The following is a 16,840-nucleotide window of genomic DNA, read 5'->3' on the forward strand; positions in this document are numbered from 1 at the left end:
CGGGACACCTCGGGCGTTTTCACTACGTGAAGGAAATTGCGCGGGAAAGAGAAACCTCAGATATAACGCGCCATAATTTCTAGGTAACCCGGTATGCCCGAAGTGCTAGTCGAAGAACAAGAACCTGAAGCAAAAAAGCAAAAGACGATGCCGCTAGACAATGTCATTCTAAGGTTTGCTAAACTGACGGAGAATGCCTTCACCCCAACTCGAGGCTCCAAACTGGCAGCAGGCTACGATTTGTATAGGTAATTACAGAAACATTAGGCCAAAAAAAAATGTCTGTTTTGGGTTACATTGACAAAAAATTTTTTATTGTCTTTCACTCTAAAATAATAGCCAGAGAGCGATTTCTCGAAACAAAAGTTCAGACTTAAGTCTTTACCTTATGATATCACTGAAGGCAAGGCCTTAAAGGGCGCAGCCAGACGTTTCAGTAAACATTACTTATGCAATGTTAAAAAGTTCAATTTATGGAAAAATAAACGGAGCCGAATTTGACGTTCTGTCAATAATATATAGTATACATATATTAAAAAATACCCCTATATACTATATAAAAAACACCAGGAATGAAATGCATCGCTGGCCAAAATGTTCACCACCTTCGGTAAAAGTTCTGTAAAATTTGTTCTGGGCAATGTCTGCATGTGTCACCGCTCCTATAATACAATAAGTTGTTATTCTTCACATATATCAACACTAACCTGTTCACAACCCCATCACAATAAGTTTAATCCCATGTCATTTTGGAAGTTTGCAGATTTCGCGGCCACTTTGTTTTGTTCCCGAATCCATGCGCTGATATTTTTTTAATATATGTATACTATATATTATTGACAGAACGTCAAACTCCTGTGAATAAACGGAGCCGAATTTTCTGTTTATCTTTTATTCATATATCTCACTCTATCCTTGTCCCAAAATCCCCATTTTAGAAGGAAATCCACATAAGAGGAAGAAGAATTTTTTACACCTTACCAATAACCGCCTTCATGAGTGAAAGATAGTATATATGAGAGAAGAGAATATATTATTATGTATGCTTCTTTTTATGTGTGGACGGAATAGTGTGATTGTTCTTGAATGGTTGATATAAGATGAAAGTATGATAATTGACAGTATGATGAGATAATAAAGACGATGTGATGATGAATGCTGATGATGAAGATGAAGATGTTGATGATTATTAGCTCACCTGGCCCAAAGGGCCGGTGAGCTTATGTCATGGCGCGGCGTCCGTCGTCCGTTGTCCGTCGTCCGTCCGTCTTCGTCGTCCGTCGTCCGTCTGTCCGTCAACATTTCCTTTAAATCGCTACTAGTCATAGAGTTCTCCATGGATTGTAACCAAATTTGGCCACAAACATCCTTGGGGGAGGGGGAACAGAACTTGTATAAATTTTGGCTCTGACCCCCCGGGGGCAGGAGGGGCGGGGCCAAATAGGGGAAATAGAGGTAAATCCTTTAAATCGCTACTAGTCATAGAGTTCTGAATGGAATGTAACCAAATTTGGCCACAAACATCCTTGGGGGAAGGGGAACAGAACTTGTATAAATTTTGGCTCTGACCCCCCGGGGGCAGGAGGGGCGGGGCCCAATAGGGGAAATAGAGGTAAATCCTTTAAATCGCTACTAGTCATAGAGTTCTGCATGGATTGTAACCAAATTTGGCCACAAACATCCTTGGGGGAAGGGGAACAGAACTTGTATAAATTTTGGCTCTGACCCCCCGGGGGCAGGAGGGGCGGGGCCCAATAGGGAAAATAGAGTAAATCCTATAAATCGCTACTTGTCCTAGAGTTCTGCATGGATTGTAACCAAATTTGGCCACAAACATCCTTGGGGGAATAAGAACAGAGTTTGCATAAATTTTGGCTCTGACCCCCCGGGGGCAGGAGGGGCGGGGCCCAATAGGGGAAATGGAGGTAAATCCTATAAATCACTACTTGTCCTAGAGTTCTGCATGGAATGTAACCAAATTTGGCCACAAACTTCCTTGGGGGAAGGGGAACAGAACTTGTATAAATTTTGGCTCTAACCCCCCAGGGGCAGGAGGGGTGGGGCCCAATAGGGGAAATAGAGGTAAATCCTTTAAATCGCTACTAGTCCTAGAGTTCTGCATGGATTGTAACCAAATTTGGCCACAAACATCCTTGGGGGAAGGGGAACAGAAATTTGTGTAAATTTTGGCTCTGACCCCCTTTGGCAGGAGGGATGGGGCCCAATAGGGGATTTAGAGGTAAATATTCAAATTCCTTCAGAAAAAAAAACAATGAACCTGTATTCAGAACATTACTTGGCATTACAAACCAGGTGAGCGATACAGGCCCTCTGGGCCTCTTGTTTCTTATATTTTCATGTATGCATTACCTTAGAAGTGATTCGCACATCGTGTCCGAAGATCGTGCCCTTCGGGCACGAAAGGCTGCGCCCTTATAACTTATATGAATACTTTTGACTTCAGCCAAGTTTGTTTCGAGAAATTGGGGCCAGAAGTGGAATCTGAGATCGAAATCCCCACTTTTACTTTATTTTCGTAGAAAAGTGGGGAAAAAAATTAGGGTCGGGGGTAAAAAATTAGGGTCAGTCTCGCGATCGGTCGGGTAACCCAAAACAGACATGTATTTTTTTGGCCATATAGATTATTTCTGGTAGGCCAATTATGATTAATTTATGAGCAAAAAATATGTGCGCCATGAGCAGCAAAACACGAACTACAGTGACCAATAAGGCCAAAACATGAATATTGTGTTATTAGTTTGTCTGTCAACAATGAAATCCGTTGGGTTTTTTTTTCAGGAGCCTATGATTATCTGATTATTATTCTCTCAATAAAATTCATTGTTATTTTTCAGTGCATAATTCCTCCAATGAAATTCTTTGTCACTTTTTAGTTGCTAGCATAAGTATTATATTCCTCCAATTAAATTCAGTGTTATTTTTCAGTGCCTTTTATAAGTATAATTATTCCTCCAGTGAAATTCATTGTTATTTTTCAGTGCCTATGAGTATACATATAATTCTGCCAATAAGATTCCTTATTATTTTTCAGTGCCTAGTATATTATATTTTTTCTCCCATGAAAATCATGGTTATTTTTCAGTGCCTTTTATAAGTGCAAATTCCTCCAGTGAAATTCATGGTTATTTTTCAGTGCCTATGAGTATACATATAATTCTTCCCATAAGATTCCTTGTTATTTTTCAGTGCCTAGTATATTATGTTTTTTCTCCAATGAAAATCATGGTTATTTTTCAGTGCCTTTTATAAGTATAATTATTCCTCCAGTGAAATTCCTTGTTATTTTTCAGTGCCTAGTATATTATATTTTTTCTCCAATGAATTTCATTGTTATTTTTCAGTGCCTAGTATATTATATTTTTTCTCCAATGAAAATCATTGTTATTTTTCAGTGCCTTTTATAAGTATAATTATTCCTCCAGTGAAATTCATTGTTATTTTTCAGTGCCTATGAGTATACATATAATTCTTCCAATAAGATTCCTTGTTATTTTTCAGTGCCTAGTATATTATGTACATGGTTATTCCTCCAATGAAATTCATTGTTATTTTTCAGTGCCTAGTATATTATATTTTTCTCCAGTGAAAATCATTGTTATTTTTCAGTGCCTTTTATAAGTATAATTATTCCTCCAATGAAAATCATGGTTATTTTTCAGTGCCTTTTATAAGTATAATTATTCCTCCAGTGAAATGAAATTCATTGTTATTTTTCAGTGCCTATGACTATATTTTTCCTGTTTTTTTCAGTGCCTATGACTATATTATTCCTGTTATTTTTCAGTGCCTATGACTATACTATTCCTGTTATTTTTCAGTGCCTATGACTATACTATTCCTGTTATTTTTCAGTGCCTATGACTATACTATTCCTGTTATTTTTCAGTGCCTATGACTATATTATTCCTGTTATTTTTCAGTGCCTATGACTATATTATTCCTGTTATTTTTCAGTGCCTATGACTATACTATTCCTGTTATTTTTCAGTGCCTATGACTATACTATTCCTGTTATTTTTCAGTGCCTATGACTATACTATTCCTGTTATTTTTCAGTGCCTATGACTATTATTCTTATACTGTTATTTTCAGTGCCTATGTTATTTTTCAGTGCCTATATTATTCCTGTTATTTTTCAGTGCCTATGACTATACTATTCCTGTTATTTTTCAGTGCCTATGACTATATTATTCCTGTTATTTTTCAGTGCCTATGACTATACTATTCCTGTTATTTTTCAGTGCCTATGACTATACTATTCCTGTTATTTTTCAGTGCCTATGACTATATTATTCCTGTTATTTTTCAGTGCCTATGACTATATTATTCCTGTTATTTTTCAGTGCCTATGACTATACTATTCCTGCCAGACAGAAACAGATAGTTAAGACAGATATTCAGATAGCTCTGCCAGATGGATGTTACGGCCGTGTAGGTGAGTTGTCTCCCCTTGTCAGTGCTTATGCTGGTACTGATAGTGAAGTAATCACTCCAGAAAAGAAAAGTGGTCTTTATACACAGGTGCAGTTGTGTTGAAAATTTATTAATTGGAACCCAAGAAAAGTGGTCTTTTTAAGCAGAATGGTCACTTAAAGGTTTTGTTACCGTCCTATTACCAGTCATATAAGAATAAGAATATATTCCCATATTGATCTATTTTCAGAATATTTCATATTTTTGAGTGAATTATCGTACAGACATAAAACCCAGTCATTGCTTGACCTTTTGAACTCTGATTGTTGTATTATTACACCAGAGCCTAACTGCCAATGTTAATACTGGAAAATATCATACATTGGGCTTCGTTGCGGATCACATCGGGCTTGCAACACTATCCGCAATGGGACAGAATTCATACGCTGCCAGGAACATAGCAGAGACGGGGTATAATTATGTGTTCAATAGTTCCCTCCCCTGTCGCTATTGCCTCAGGTAGACTCTGATCTTGATGAGAGTTCCCTCCCTTTGCAGAGAGTTGACATAAACGTTCATCCCGGTTCCAAACTAAATTGCTGACAAAAAATGGTTAGATCTAGTAAGAGAAACTTTGCACTGTCACTTTTGAGATAATGTATGGATATTTTTATTTTTCAGCCCCCCGGTCAGGGTTAGCAGCAAAACATTTCATAGATATTGGAGGTATGTAGTATACTATCACAAAGTATGCCGCTTTTGTATTTTACAGAGTTATCTGCCCTTGGGACATCATATGTTTACAAGCACAACATATTTTTAAGAGAAAACCACATGGCTTTTGCTAGCAGATTAATTACATCACAATCTATACTAATTGGCAAGGGCAGAGAACTCAGTGATATGCAACGACGTAATTAGACAATATTGGTAAAGTAGTATGGGTAAAGAGCAATTATTAGCCCAAAATTAATCTTTGAAATAGGCCTATTCCAATTTAAAGTCCTTCTGTTGGAATGAATTGAGATTAGGTTCAAATCATGCAAACGCCCTGCTTCTAGACTTGGATAAAACAGGTGAATGATACAGGCCTAATGGACCTCTTGTTATTTTATGCAACATTTGTATCTGTCTATTTTGAATTACAGGAAATGTTTCATGGTTGGCACTTACTTATTTTGTGGGAAGAAATGTTACTGTGCATTTAATAACGTATGAAAAATTTTGTTGGGTTTTATATTTATGGTTCATTATAATGTTAGGAACCATAAAAATAACAAAAAATTCTACAAATCAAATAGTTAGTGCTATATACTGTTCTCATAATAAAATTTGTTTTCTCTGCAGCGGGCGTGATAGACCAGGATTATCGCGGAAATGTGGGTGTAGTCATGTTCAACCATGCGGAGAAAGAGTTTAAAGGTGGGTAATATTCATTGTGAAATTATAGCTAAAAATTTAGGACCAAGGCCGGATGTTTTATAATATTAAATTTGTTTGGGTATGATTTCGGTTATAATGGCATTGATGGTGATTATTATATTTTATATTGGGCTGTGTGACTGGGCGGTGTGTACATGTGCTGCTTGGTGTCTTTGGTGGCATGCTTCAGTGAGATAGCACTATAATAAGGGCAAGAGTTTCACTATCACAAGGAGACACAACACAAATATACCACAGTCTCCCAAAACACGCTCTCTGCACTTCATAGATGCTACACACTAGTGGAGGCCGTCCTTACATGACCCTGGCTGTTAATTGGATTTAAATTAATCAAATCTATGTATGATGTTTCTTGTACAACATTGAAAATCACTAAAGGGAGTTGTCTGAAAACCTTATAAATGGAGTTGTTTATTGTCAGCTTGTCTGTGAAAACCTTATAAATGGAGTTGTTTATAGTCAGCTTGTCTGTGAAAACCTTATAAATGGAGTTGTTTATAGTTAGCTTGTCTGTGAAAACCTTATAAATGGAGTTGTTTATAGTCAGCTTGTCTGTGAAAACCTTATAAATGGAGTTGTTTATAGTAAGCTTGTCTGTGAAAACCTTATAAATGGAGTTGTTTATAGTCAGCTTGTCTGTGAAAACCTTATAAATGGAGTTGTTTATAGTCAGCTTGTCTGTGAAAACCTTATAAATGGAGTTGTTTATAGTTAGCTTGTCTGTGAAAACCTTATAAATGGAGTTGTTTATAGTCAGCTTGTCTGTGAAAACCTTATAAATGGAGTTGTTTATAGTCAGCTTGTCTGTGAAAACCTTATAAATGGAGTTGTTTATAGTCAACTTGTCTGTGAAAACCTTATAAATGGAGTTGTTTATAGTTAGCTTGTCTGTGAAAACCTTATAAATGGAGTTGTTTATTGTCAGCTTGTCTGTGAAAACCTTATAAATGGAGTTGTTTATAGTCAGCTTGTCTGAAAACCTTATAAATGGAGTTGTTTATAGTTAGCTTGTCTGTGAAAACGTTATAAATGGAGTTGTTTACAGTCAGCTTGTCTATGAAAACCTCATAAATGGAGTTGTTTATAGTCAACCTGTCTGTGAAAACCTTTTAAATGGAGTTGTTATATAGTCAGCTTGTCTGTGAAAACCTCATAAATGGAGTTGTTTATAGTCAACTTTGTCTGTGAAAACCTTATAAATGGAGTTGTGTATAGTCAGCTTGTCTGTGAAAACCTTATAAAGGAGTTATTTATAGTCAGCTTGTCTGTGAAAACCTCATAAATGGAGTTGTTTATAGTCAGCTTGTCTGTGAAAACCTCATAAATGGAGTTGTTTATATAGTCAGCTTGTCTGTGAAAACCTCATAAATGGAGTTGTTTATAGTCAGCTTGTCTGTGAAAACCATATAAATGAAGTTGTTTATAGTCAACTTGTCTGTGAAAACCTTATAAATGGAGTTGTTTATGGTCAGCTTGTCTGTGAAAACCTTATAAATGGAGTTGTTTATAGTCAGCTTGTCTGTGAAAACCTAATAAATGGAGTTGTTTATAGTCAGCTTGTCTGTGAAAACCATATAAATTGAGTTGTGTACGTAGTCAGCTTGTCTGTGAAAACCTTATAAATGGAGTTGTTTATAGTCAGCTTGTCTGTGAAAACCTTATAAATGGAGTTGTTTATAGTCAGCTTGTCTGTGAAAACCTTATAAATGGAGTTGTTTATAGTCAGCTTGTCTGTGAAAACCTTATAAATGGAGTTGTTTGTAGTCAGCTTGTCTGTGAAAACCTCATAAATGGAGTTGTTTATAGTCAGCTTGTCTGTGAAAACCTCATAAATGGAGTTGTTATCCCCCGCCCAACGAAGTTGGCGGGGGATATACAAATGGGTTCCGTCCGTCCGTCTGTCCGTCTGTACGAATGGTTTCCGGAGCATAATTCTAAAACCAGTAGAGATATATCCAAGAAACTTCATACACACATTGGTCTTATGGTCTAGTAGTGCCTTTTGCTATTTTTAGGTTTTCATTTTTTGCATTTTTTCCGTAACCATGGAAACATTGCTGAAAATATCATATTTTTGTACCAGGTTCGTTTCCGGAGCATAACTCTAAAACCAGAAGAGATCTTTCCACGAAACTTCATAGACACATTGGTCTTATATGGTCTAGTAGTGCCTTTTGTTATTTTAAGGTTTTCACTTTTTGTACTTTTTTCTGTAACCATGAAAACATTGCTGAAAATGGCAGATTTTTGTGTAAGAATCGTTTCCGGAGCACAACTCTAAAACCAGCAGAGATATTTCCATGAAACAGACACATTGTTCTTATGGTCTAGTAGTGCCTTTCGCTATTTTTAGGTTTTTATTTTTTGTGCTTTTTTCTGTAACCATAGAAACATTGCTGAAAATATCATATTTTTGTAGCAGGTTCATTTCCGGAGCATAACTCTAAAACCAGCAGATATTTCCACGAAACTTCATAGACACATTCTTTTTATGGTCTAGTAGTACCTTTTGCTATTTTTAGGTTTTCATTTTTTGCACTTTTTTCGTTACCATGGAAACATTGCTGAAAATATCATGGTAAATGGTAAATGTTACTTTGCAAAACTCCACCCATCTTTGTGTATATATAAAGTCTAATATAAATGTCAAGGCTGTATACCTGATTCAACAATTGCAGCCCCGCTCTACTTGAATTATACTCCATCTTTCTTCAGCTCAACTTCCTTTTTCCTGTTTTTTTTTATACACATAAGTCTCCACAATCAAACTTACTTCAGCTTTGATATCTCCATTGGCGGGGGATCTGAATGACTATGTCCTTGTTTATAGTTAGCTTGTCTGTGAAAACCTTATAAATGGAGTTGTTTATGGTCAGCTTGTCTGTGAAAACCTTATAAATGGAGTTGTTTATAGTCAGCTTGTCTGTGAAAACCTCATAAATCGAGTTGTTTATGGTCAGCTTGTCTGTGAAAACCTTATAAATGGAGTTGTTTATATAGTCAACTTGTCTGTGAAAACCTTATAAATGGAGTTGTTTATAGTCAGCTTGTCTGTGAAAACCTCATAAATCGAGTTGTTTATGGTCAGCTTGTCTGTGAAAACCTTATAAATGGAGTTGTTTATAGTTAGCTTGTCTGTGAAAACCTCATAAATGGAGTTGTTTATAGTCAGCCTGTCTGTGAAAACCTTATAAATGGAGTTGTTTATAGTCAACTTTTCTGTGAAAACCTCATAAATGAAGATATTTTATACTGTTAACAAACTTAAAGGTGATTGAATCGCTCGACTTTTCTGCGAAAACCTCATAGTTGGGAGTTGCTTTGTGTGTGATATGACCTTGAAACTTTCGTAACTTTTGTAGACAGTGTTCCAAATAGTGTATAGCCAGTTGTAGGGGATGATATTTTCACGTTTTCGTGGGACATTGCTATATAATCGCGAAAATTTGATCCGCAAAATAATGAAAAATGGTTGAATGATATCTACTCTTAAATGCATCGCGAAAATTTGAAGTCGCTGAAATTTGATTTCTCGGTTTTAGATCAAATTTCGAACATAACCAGCTATACAGTAATGTAGATATTTAATCACTCGACTCATCTGCGAAAACCTAATAACTGTAGTGTTGGGAATCGGTTGCATTTTCATTAGGGCTGGGTATTGGAAGGTCTAAAACGATACGATACGTATTGACAATTCACTGAAACAATACACGATACGCATTGACGATACAGTGGACCTCTTTTTCAAATTCAGTTCACCATCGTGTTTTGAATATTGTGATAATTAAAGACAATTTTGATAAAACATTCTATAACATGGAAAAAATCTACCAAACATTTGATTCGGTTTATCATCTGTGTTAATTAATTTCTGTCAATTCGTATTCTTAGTTATGAAAAGGCATTTCTAATCCATCTAGGTGACACAGATGCTTTAAACACTTCCTTTTGATTGAGATGCTCTTACTTGAATAATGTTTTAGAATATATTTTGTTTGGAATTTCCTATTTCTATAAAGAAAACAGTATGTTGAGTTGTTAAAACGATACAGCGATATACAGTATGTTTGCGTATTGATATTCGATACGCTGCTGAAAACCGATACGTATCGGTATATCGATATATTGATCCAGCCTTAATTTTCATGATGGATCATCACTTCCAAGCAAGTGACTGATGATGACTAATGATCGATCATGAGCTGAAGTTTACTTCATAGATTTCATTTTATTTACTTTTCTACCAAATTACCAGTCTACTTTCACTTTTGTTTCTGGGAAAATCCATATGTCCTGATGTTGTAGCGGGGATCGTCTTTCACACATTTACATTGGAAAATGAAGATGTATTATTGTCTAAGTGCTACATTTCGTTGAAATTGTTTTCCTAATAAAACGCTAGCTTCCTTGGCGAGAAACACCTGCCGTGACCCACAAAAATCTTATCATTATATATTGTAAATGTAAGTCAAACTGTGATCGATCATGAACGAAGATCGATTAATCGAAACAACACTAAATAATTGGATTTATTTTTCAGTCAACAAAGGTGACCGCATTGCACAGCTTGTCTGCGAGAGAATTTACATACCAGAGCTAGAGGAAGCTGAGGTAATCCTAAACAAAATATGTTCCTTACCTTTTAGACATTTCTTATCATCCTAGTTTCTTTCTTTTTCAATGACAGCTCTGTCACAAATTCAATACCGTATTCGACCCAATAAGTGCCCAGGGCGCTTCAAAAAATTGATAAAAATGAAAAGGTGCTAATAAGTTAAAATTATTGCAAATTTATACCGTTTTATGTAATTTTGGTCCTTATTTATGCCTGGGCAATTGAAATTGAGGCCTCAAAAAGGGGGAGGGGCGCTTATAGGGACATGGGCGCTTATTGGGTCGAATACGGTAGTTGTAAAATAATAATGTAGTCCAGAGGACAGACAAGCTTTTCTGTTGTCAAACAGTGCTTGTTACACATCCAATATTTAGTATGTCGTAGTGATGGGTAATTGGTTTGAAATCATAATCGATTATTGATTTGTAATCGGAAGTCATAAACCGATCGATAATCGAATAAATTATCGGTTTCTAGTTAATAAATATTTTGGATATGAAATTCTGCTGTTATAATTTGCTGTCATTCTCATTGGTATAGAATACTGACACAAAATTAAAGCTTAAAGTCTTAATTAATCAAGGTTCTTGTAATATTTCATTTTCTGTTGAGAAAAGATAGTACATTTCACAGCTACTCAGGCCAGTAACCATTGAAGGATATTTGTTCAATTATACCTGGTGTGTAGAAAATAAATCTACAACATACATTGTACCTTATATATTTTTGATAGCAATTATCAATTATGGATTTTCATAATCGATAATCATAATCGGTAAGGGCATACTAATCGGCCCACTAATGGTGTTCCGATGAATCAAGTTTGTCGAGTATCATTGGTTTGAGGTGTTTGATCAATTAATCGAGTTAGAAATCTGTAATCGAGTTTGTAGATTTTCCGACACCATAATAAACGAAAAAATAAAGTTAGCTGATCACTAAACATTAAAAAAAATCATAGCAAACTTGTTAAAATCATTCCCTTGTGTTTGGTTGTCACTCATATCATTTCAAATTTTAAACCTTTAGACGAAATTGAAGAGCGCATAAGCACTACGTAGTAATGTAAACATTAAGGTGCGCATGGTTTGTGAAGAAAATAAACGACATGAAAACATGACAGCAGAGAGGCCTCGCGATCGTGAGCCTTTGAAGGAAATTTTTATATGTTATACATCACGGAAAAAAATAATCAATTTTAATTGATCATTGATTGGTTAAACAAAACTGATGATCGACCATGAAATTTCAACCGATTCCCAACACTGCGGCCCTCACTAGTATGTTGTAATGTGTATCTACAAAATATACAGTGGACCCTCGATAATCCGGACACCTCCGTTCCCAGCCTAAACCGTCCGGATTACGAGTTTTCCGGACTGCCGAATTCCGTGTTCTTAGTCAATTAAATTGTCACGTAAGAGTTACTCCCCTTGACCCTGTAATCAATGATAGGCTTTTATGTAATATACGTGTATCATAATTAATACTTCGTGTGTTATGTTTTATAGGTATTTTTATATCATTCCGTTAAAAATATTGAATAAACGTATTTCTTCTTCAAAATACGAAACCTAAAGCCATTGCTAATTGTGCACTATGTATGCATATAGCTACGTATCCTACTCTTGATCTATCGTACGGCAAATTGCCTAACAAAGGATCAATATCATCTACGTTCTTGGCATAAAAAACTATGATAACAAATAGTTGCGAACATTTTATGAACTCATATAATTGTTATTTTGTATAATGTGTGTCTTTAATTACCATTTCTACAAGTTTGCTTTCTGACTTACAGACGTTTGTAACAACCACGCGCCCGTTCACGTCTAACTTCGTGCACAGTGTCACACACGTGTAAATGGCATATGCCGTAGCCTTTATGTCTTATACCATAGGCGATGAATTCGAATAGATTCACATACTATCTCACTTTATTGTATCCGATACTCATAGCGATATATTCTGCATTCAAAACAAGTAAGGTATCTACAGCATACGTACCCGTACCCAAGCTCAAACTGCATGTTTAAAAGCGTGTGGCTAAACATATATTGCGTATCTCAATAACAACACTGAAGTTTGATCTCCTATAGAAAACCGTTACATGACTGCATATACCCGTGTGAAAGGTGTTCAGGTAAACGCCCGTGGCTATGACCTGGCAGCCGTCGTTATGACAACACACTCAGTGTCAAGTGATTGTGTGTATTGTACACATGACTGTAGCTGGCCTTGGATTTTCTCGGCACGTGGCGACAACAAATTGTCCGGATTATTGCGGGAATTTATTAACGAAAATTACATTCCGTTCCCAAAATGGAGTTCTGGATTCGGAATACGAATTTCCGGACTAGTGAGTATAAATAACGTTACGGAAATACGTTCCCTGACATTTCCGTTCGGATTGTGAGTTTTCCGGACTACCGGCGTCCGGATTATCGCGGGTCCACTGTACTGTAAATGTATTTTACCATAATACACGTATTTATTCCACTTTCAGGCCATTGTATAAATGTACTGGTTGTTGGATAAATATATCGATAGATTCCACTAGTGGAATAACAGCTCTGGTCTTTTGATTGGTTGAGATTTTCACAAATCAAAATGACATCGTGTTTCTGTACTCGGATCGTTGCTTGCAGAAGAAACCACTTTTGAAGGTGTATGTGTGACAATGTTATAAATTATAATCTTGCATGTTTTTCGATTAGTTGCATAAACTATCGACTCAAAAGGGACTTTATTTATTGGTATTTCTTGCCGTTAGAGAACCTTGGGGTGATTTCGGTAGAATTAGCACACTTAGGCCAAAAAAAAAAATGTATGTTTCAGGTACCCCTACCTACCCTAGTTTTTACTTCCGACCCTCCCCCACCCATCCTAAAAAAAAAAAAAAAAAAAATTCTCGACCGACCTACCCTATTTTTTTCAGTCATGTAATCTGAAACATGCATATAATTTTGTTTGGCCTTAGCTATAGGCGGGACTTTAACTTGGTTACATTGGTTTGATGATCATGATATTATTTAGATGGGAAGTAGATGTCAATTTGTCATAAACATGTCAGAATGTAGTTTTGACAATGATTAGTTTCATGTTCAAGTACCTAATTTCTTTATTCAAAAAAGACGTTTGGTAAGTAGGAATGCGTGGATAGTGTGAAATAATAATAATAATAATAATAATAATAATACTTTATTTATTGAGGGTGGCATATTTAGCATGGAGCTAATCTTCCATATGGCCCTCAATTATATAAACACAAACAAAATTGACATAAATCATCAAAATATACATCACATGCATATGATAACAATCTATATAGAATACAATGGAAAAACACAAGTGAAATGAAACACATACATTACTGTTTCATATACAGTATACGTATACTGTATAGTATATATTCCTTAAACGAAATAATAGGAACTGTTTTGATATAGGTAACATATATTAAGCATAATATAAATAAATAATTCATTTAGATTATCAAGTTTGATAGTAAATAATTTCTTAACTTTTGCTTAAAAGTTACAAAGGATGTGGAGTGTGTTATATCAAGTGGAAGATTATTCCAAGATACAGCTCCAGAGTAGCTGAATGACTTCCTCATTGTCTCTGATTGTAACTTAGGTAAAAGGAGTTTATTTTCTGTAGCTGATCTGAGTTTGTACAAGCAAGAATTTTGACAAGTTTCAATTAAAGTACATATATAATCCGGTGTCATATTATGCAGTGCTTTATAAACCAAAATTACAGTATGATATTTTAATCTGAGTTCAAAAGGGAGTGCTTTAGCTTCTTTAAAAAGGGCCAAACTGTCAGATAGTATTGGTTTATCTAGCATTATTCTAAGAGCTTTCTTTTGTAGTTTTGTAATATGATTTATTTGTTAAATCAATTCCATATCCAACAACCACTCGCTATGTATGTAGCCTCTTTTGAGTTGATTTTGAAATAGTTATGGCAACATGTTGTGAGTTGTATATTGCCCTTGACGACATGTTGTGAGTTGTATATTGCCCTTGACGACATGTTGTGAGTTGTATATTGCCCTTGACGACATGTTGTGAGTTGTATATTGCCCTTGACGACATGTTGTGAGTTGTATATTGCCCTTGACGACATGTTGTGAGTTGTATATTGCCCTTGACGACATGTTGTGAGTTGTATATTGCCCTTGACGACATGTTGTGAGTTGTATATTGCCCTTGACGACATGTTGTGAGTTGTATATTGCCCTTGACGACATGTTGTGAGTTGTATATTGCCCTTGACAACATGTTGTGAGTTGTATATTGCCCTTGACGACATGTTGTGAGTTGTATATTGCCCTTGACGACATGTTGTGAGTTGTATATTGCCCTTGACAACATGTTGTGAGTTGTATATTGCCCTTGACGACATGTTGTGAGTTGTATATTGCCCTTGACAACATGTTGTGAGTCGTGTATTGTCCTTGACAACATGTTGTGAGTTGTATATTGCCCTTGACAACATGTTGTGAGTTGTATATTGCCCTTGACAACATGTTGTGAGTTGTATATTGCCCTTGACGACATGTTGTGAGTTGTATATTGCCCTTGACGACATGTTGTGAGTTGTATATTGCCCTTGACGACATGTTGTGAGTTGTATATTGCCCTTGACAACATGTTGTGAGTTGTATATTGCCCTTGACAACATGTTGTGAGTTGTATATTGCCCTTGACGACATGTTGTGAGTTGTATATTGCCCTTGACGACATGTTGTGAGATGTATATTGCCCTTGACAACATGTTGTGAGTTGTATATTGCCCTTGACAACATGTTGTGAGTTGTATATTGCCCTTGACGACATGTTGTGAGATGTATATTGCCCTTGACAACATGTTGTGAGTTGTATATTGCCCTTGACAACATGTTGTGAGTTGTATATTGCCCTTGACGACATGTTGTGAGTTCAATGTATATTGCCCTTGACAACATGTTGTGAGTTGTATATTGCCCTTGACGACATGTTGTGAGTTGTATATTGCCCTTGACGACATGTTGTGAGTTGTATATTGCCCTTGACGACATGTTGTGAGTTGTATATTGCCCTTGACAACATGTTGTGAGTTGTATATTGCCCTTGACGACATGTTGTGAGTCGACGTCGTGTATTGTTGTTGCTATAATTTTTTTAATTTTTTAATTTTTTTTTTTCAGTCACTAGATGACACGGACCGAGGTTCTGGTGGATTTGGATCTACAGGGCAAAAATGAGCAAGTGATCGATGAGGAGTTTGTAAATAGATAAAATGTAGGTGTGTAAATAGATAAAATGTAGGTGTGAAAGATACTGTATCAGAACTTGTGTAGGTGTGAAAGATACTGTATCAGAACTTGTGTAGGTGTGAAAGATACTGTATCAGAACTTGTGTAGGTGTGAAAGATACTGTATCAGAACTTGTGTAGAGCAAATGTTGCAAAAGACTGTGTGTAAAATTTGTTTAAATCTGCATTTACTATTCAATTGTAAAAGATTCACCACCATGTGTTCAGAATATTTGTACAGAGGCCTATGGGTCTATTATAGATTATGGGGGTTTTCCCCGGCCCCTTACATGTATTATTGAGTGTGCCATTTATATATAGCTAATTGGAATCTCATATCACAGACTGACCTCTAGAATTTATGAGCTTTCTTGTATTGTTCCATATGTGGTATAGTTTTAAATGGAGATATTTGTGTATATCTAGTACGGAATACTCATGATGATTGATGCTAATCTCTAAGGAGTTGTAAGGAATTCCTCTATATTTTATATATTCCGTAGTACATCTCCTCTCAATGCCATGCTATCATTCATTGTCGCGTCATTATCACATTAAATGTCAACACAAATAATGTCATCACTCATTGTAATGTCATCATTCATTCAATATCATTATCCCCGATAGTGCTATCAATGAAATATGCTCATTGAATGTTGTTTCAATAAATCATGAAGTGTCATCACTCATTGAATGTCATTTTGTTGTCATCATTCATCATTGTCATCCTGTTGTCATCACTCATTGTAATGTCATCCTGTTGCCATCATTCATGGTACCGTCATCTTGTTGCCATCATTCATGGTAATGTCATCACTCATTATAATTTCATCCTGTTGTCAACACTCATTGTAATGTCGTCCTGTTGTCATCTCTGATTATACGGTCATCTTATTGTCATCACTCATCTTAATGTCATCCTGTTGTCATCACTCATTGTAATGTCATCGTGTTGTCATCACTCATTGTAATGTCATCGTGTTGTCATCACTCATTGTAATGTCATCCTGTTGTCATCACTCATTGTAATGTCATCCTGT

At 35.9% G+C, this 16,840-nt stretch overlaps 1 protein-coding gene across 1 annotated transcript; it reads left to right on the plus strand.

Annotated features, from left to right (window-relative positions):
• The first annotated feature begins 10 nt into the window (after window positions 1-10).
• On the plus strand, window positions 11-16,499 carry LOC138305462 (deoxyuridine 5'-triphosphate nucleotidohydrolase, mitochondrial-like). Its single transcript, XM_069245695.1, has 6 exons — window positions 11-248; window positions 4,365-4,456; window positions 5,116-5,160; window positions 5,782-5,856; window positions 10,421-10,491; window positions 15,693-16,499. Exons 1-6 carry the CDS (start codon window positions 94-96, stop codon window positions 15,747-15,749), a joined length of 495 nt encoding a protein of 164 aa, XP_069101796.1. The 5' UTR covers window positions 11-93; the 3' UTR covers window positions 15,750-16,499.
• Window positions 16,500-16,840: the final 341 nt, after the last annotated feature.

This window comes from Argopecten irradians, chromosome 13 (assembly GCF_041381155.1).
Source record: "Argopecten irradians isolate NY chromosome 13, Ai_NY, whole genome shotgun sequence".
NCBI lineage: Eukaryota > Metazoa > Mollusca > Bivalvia > Pectinida > Pectinidae > Argopecten > Argopecten irradians.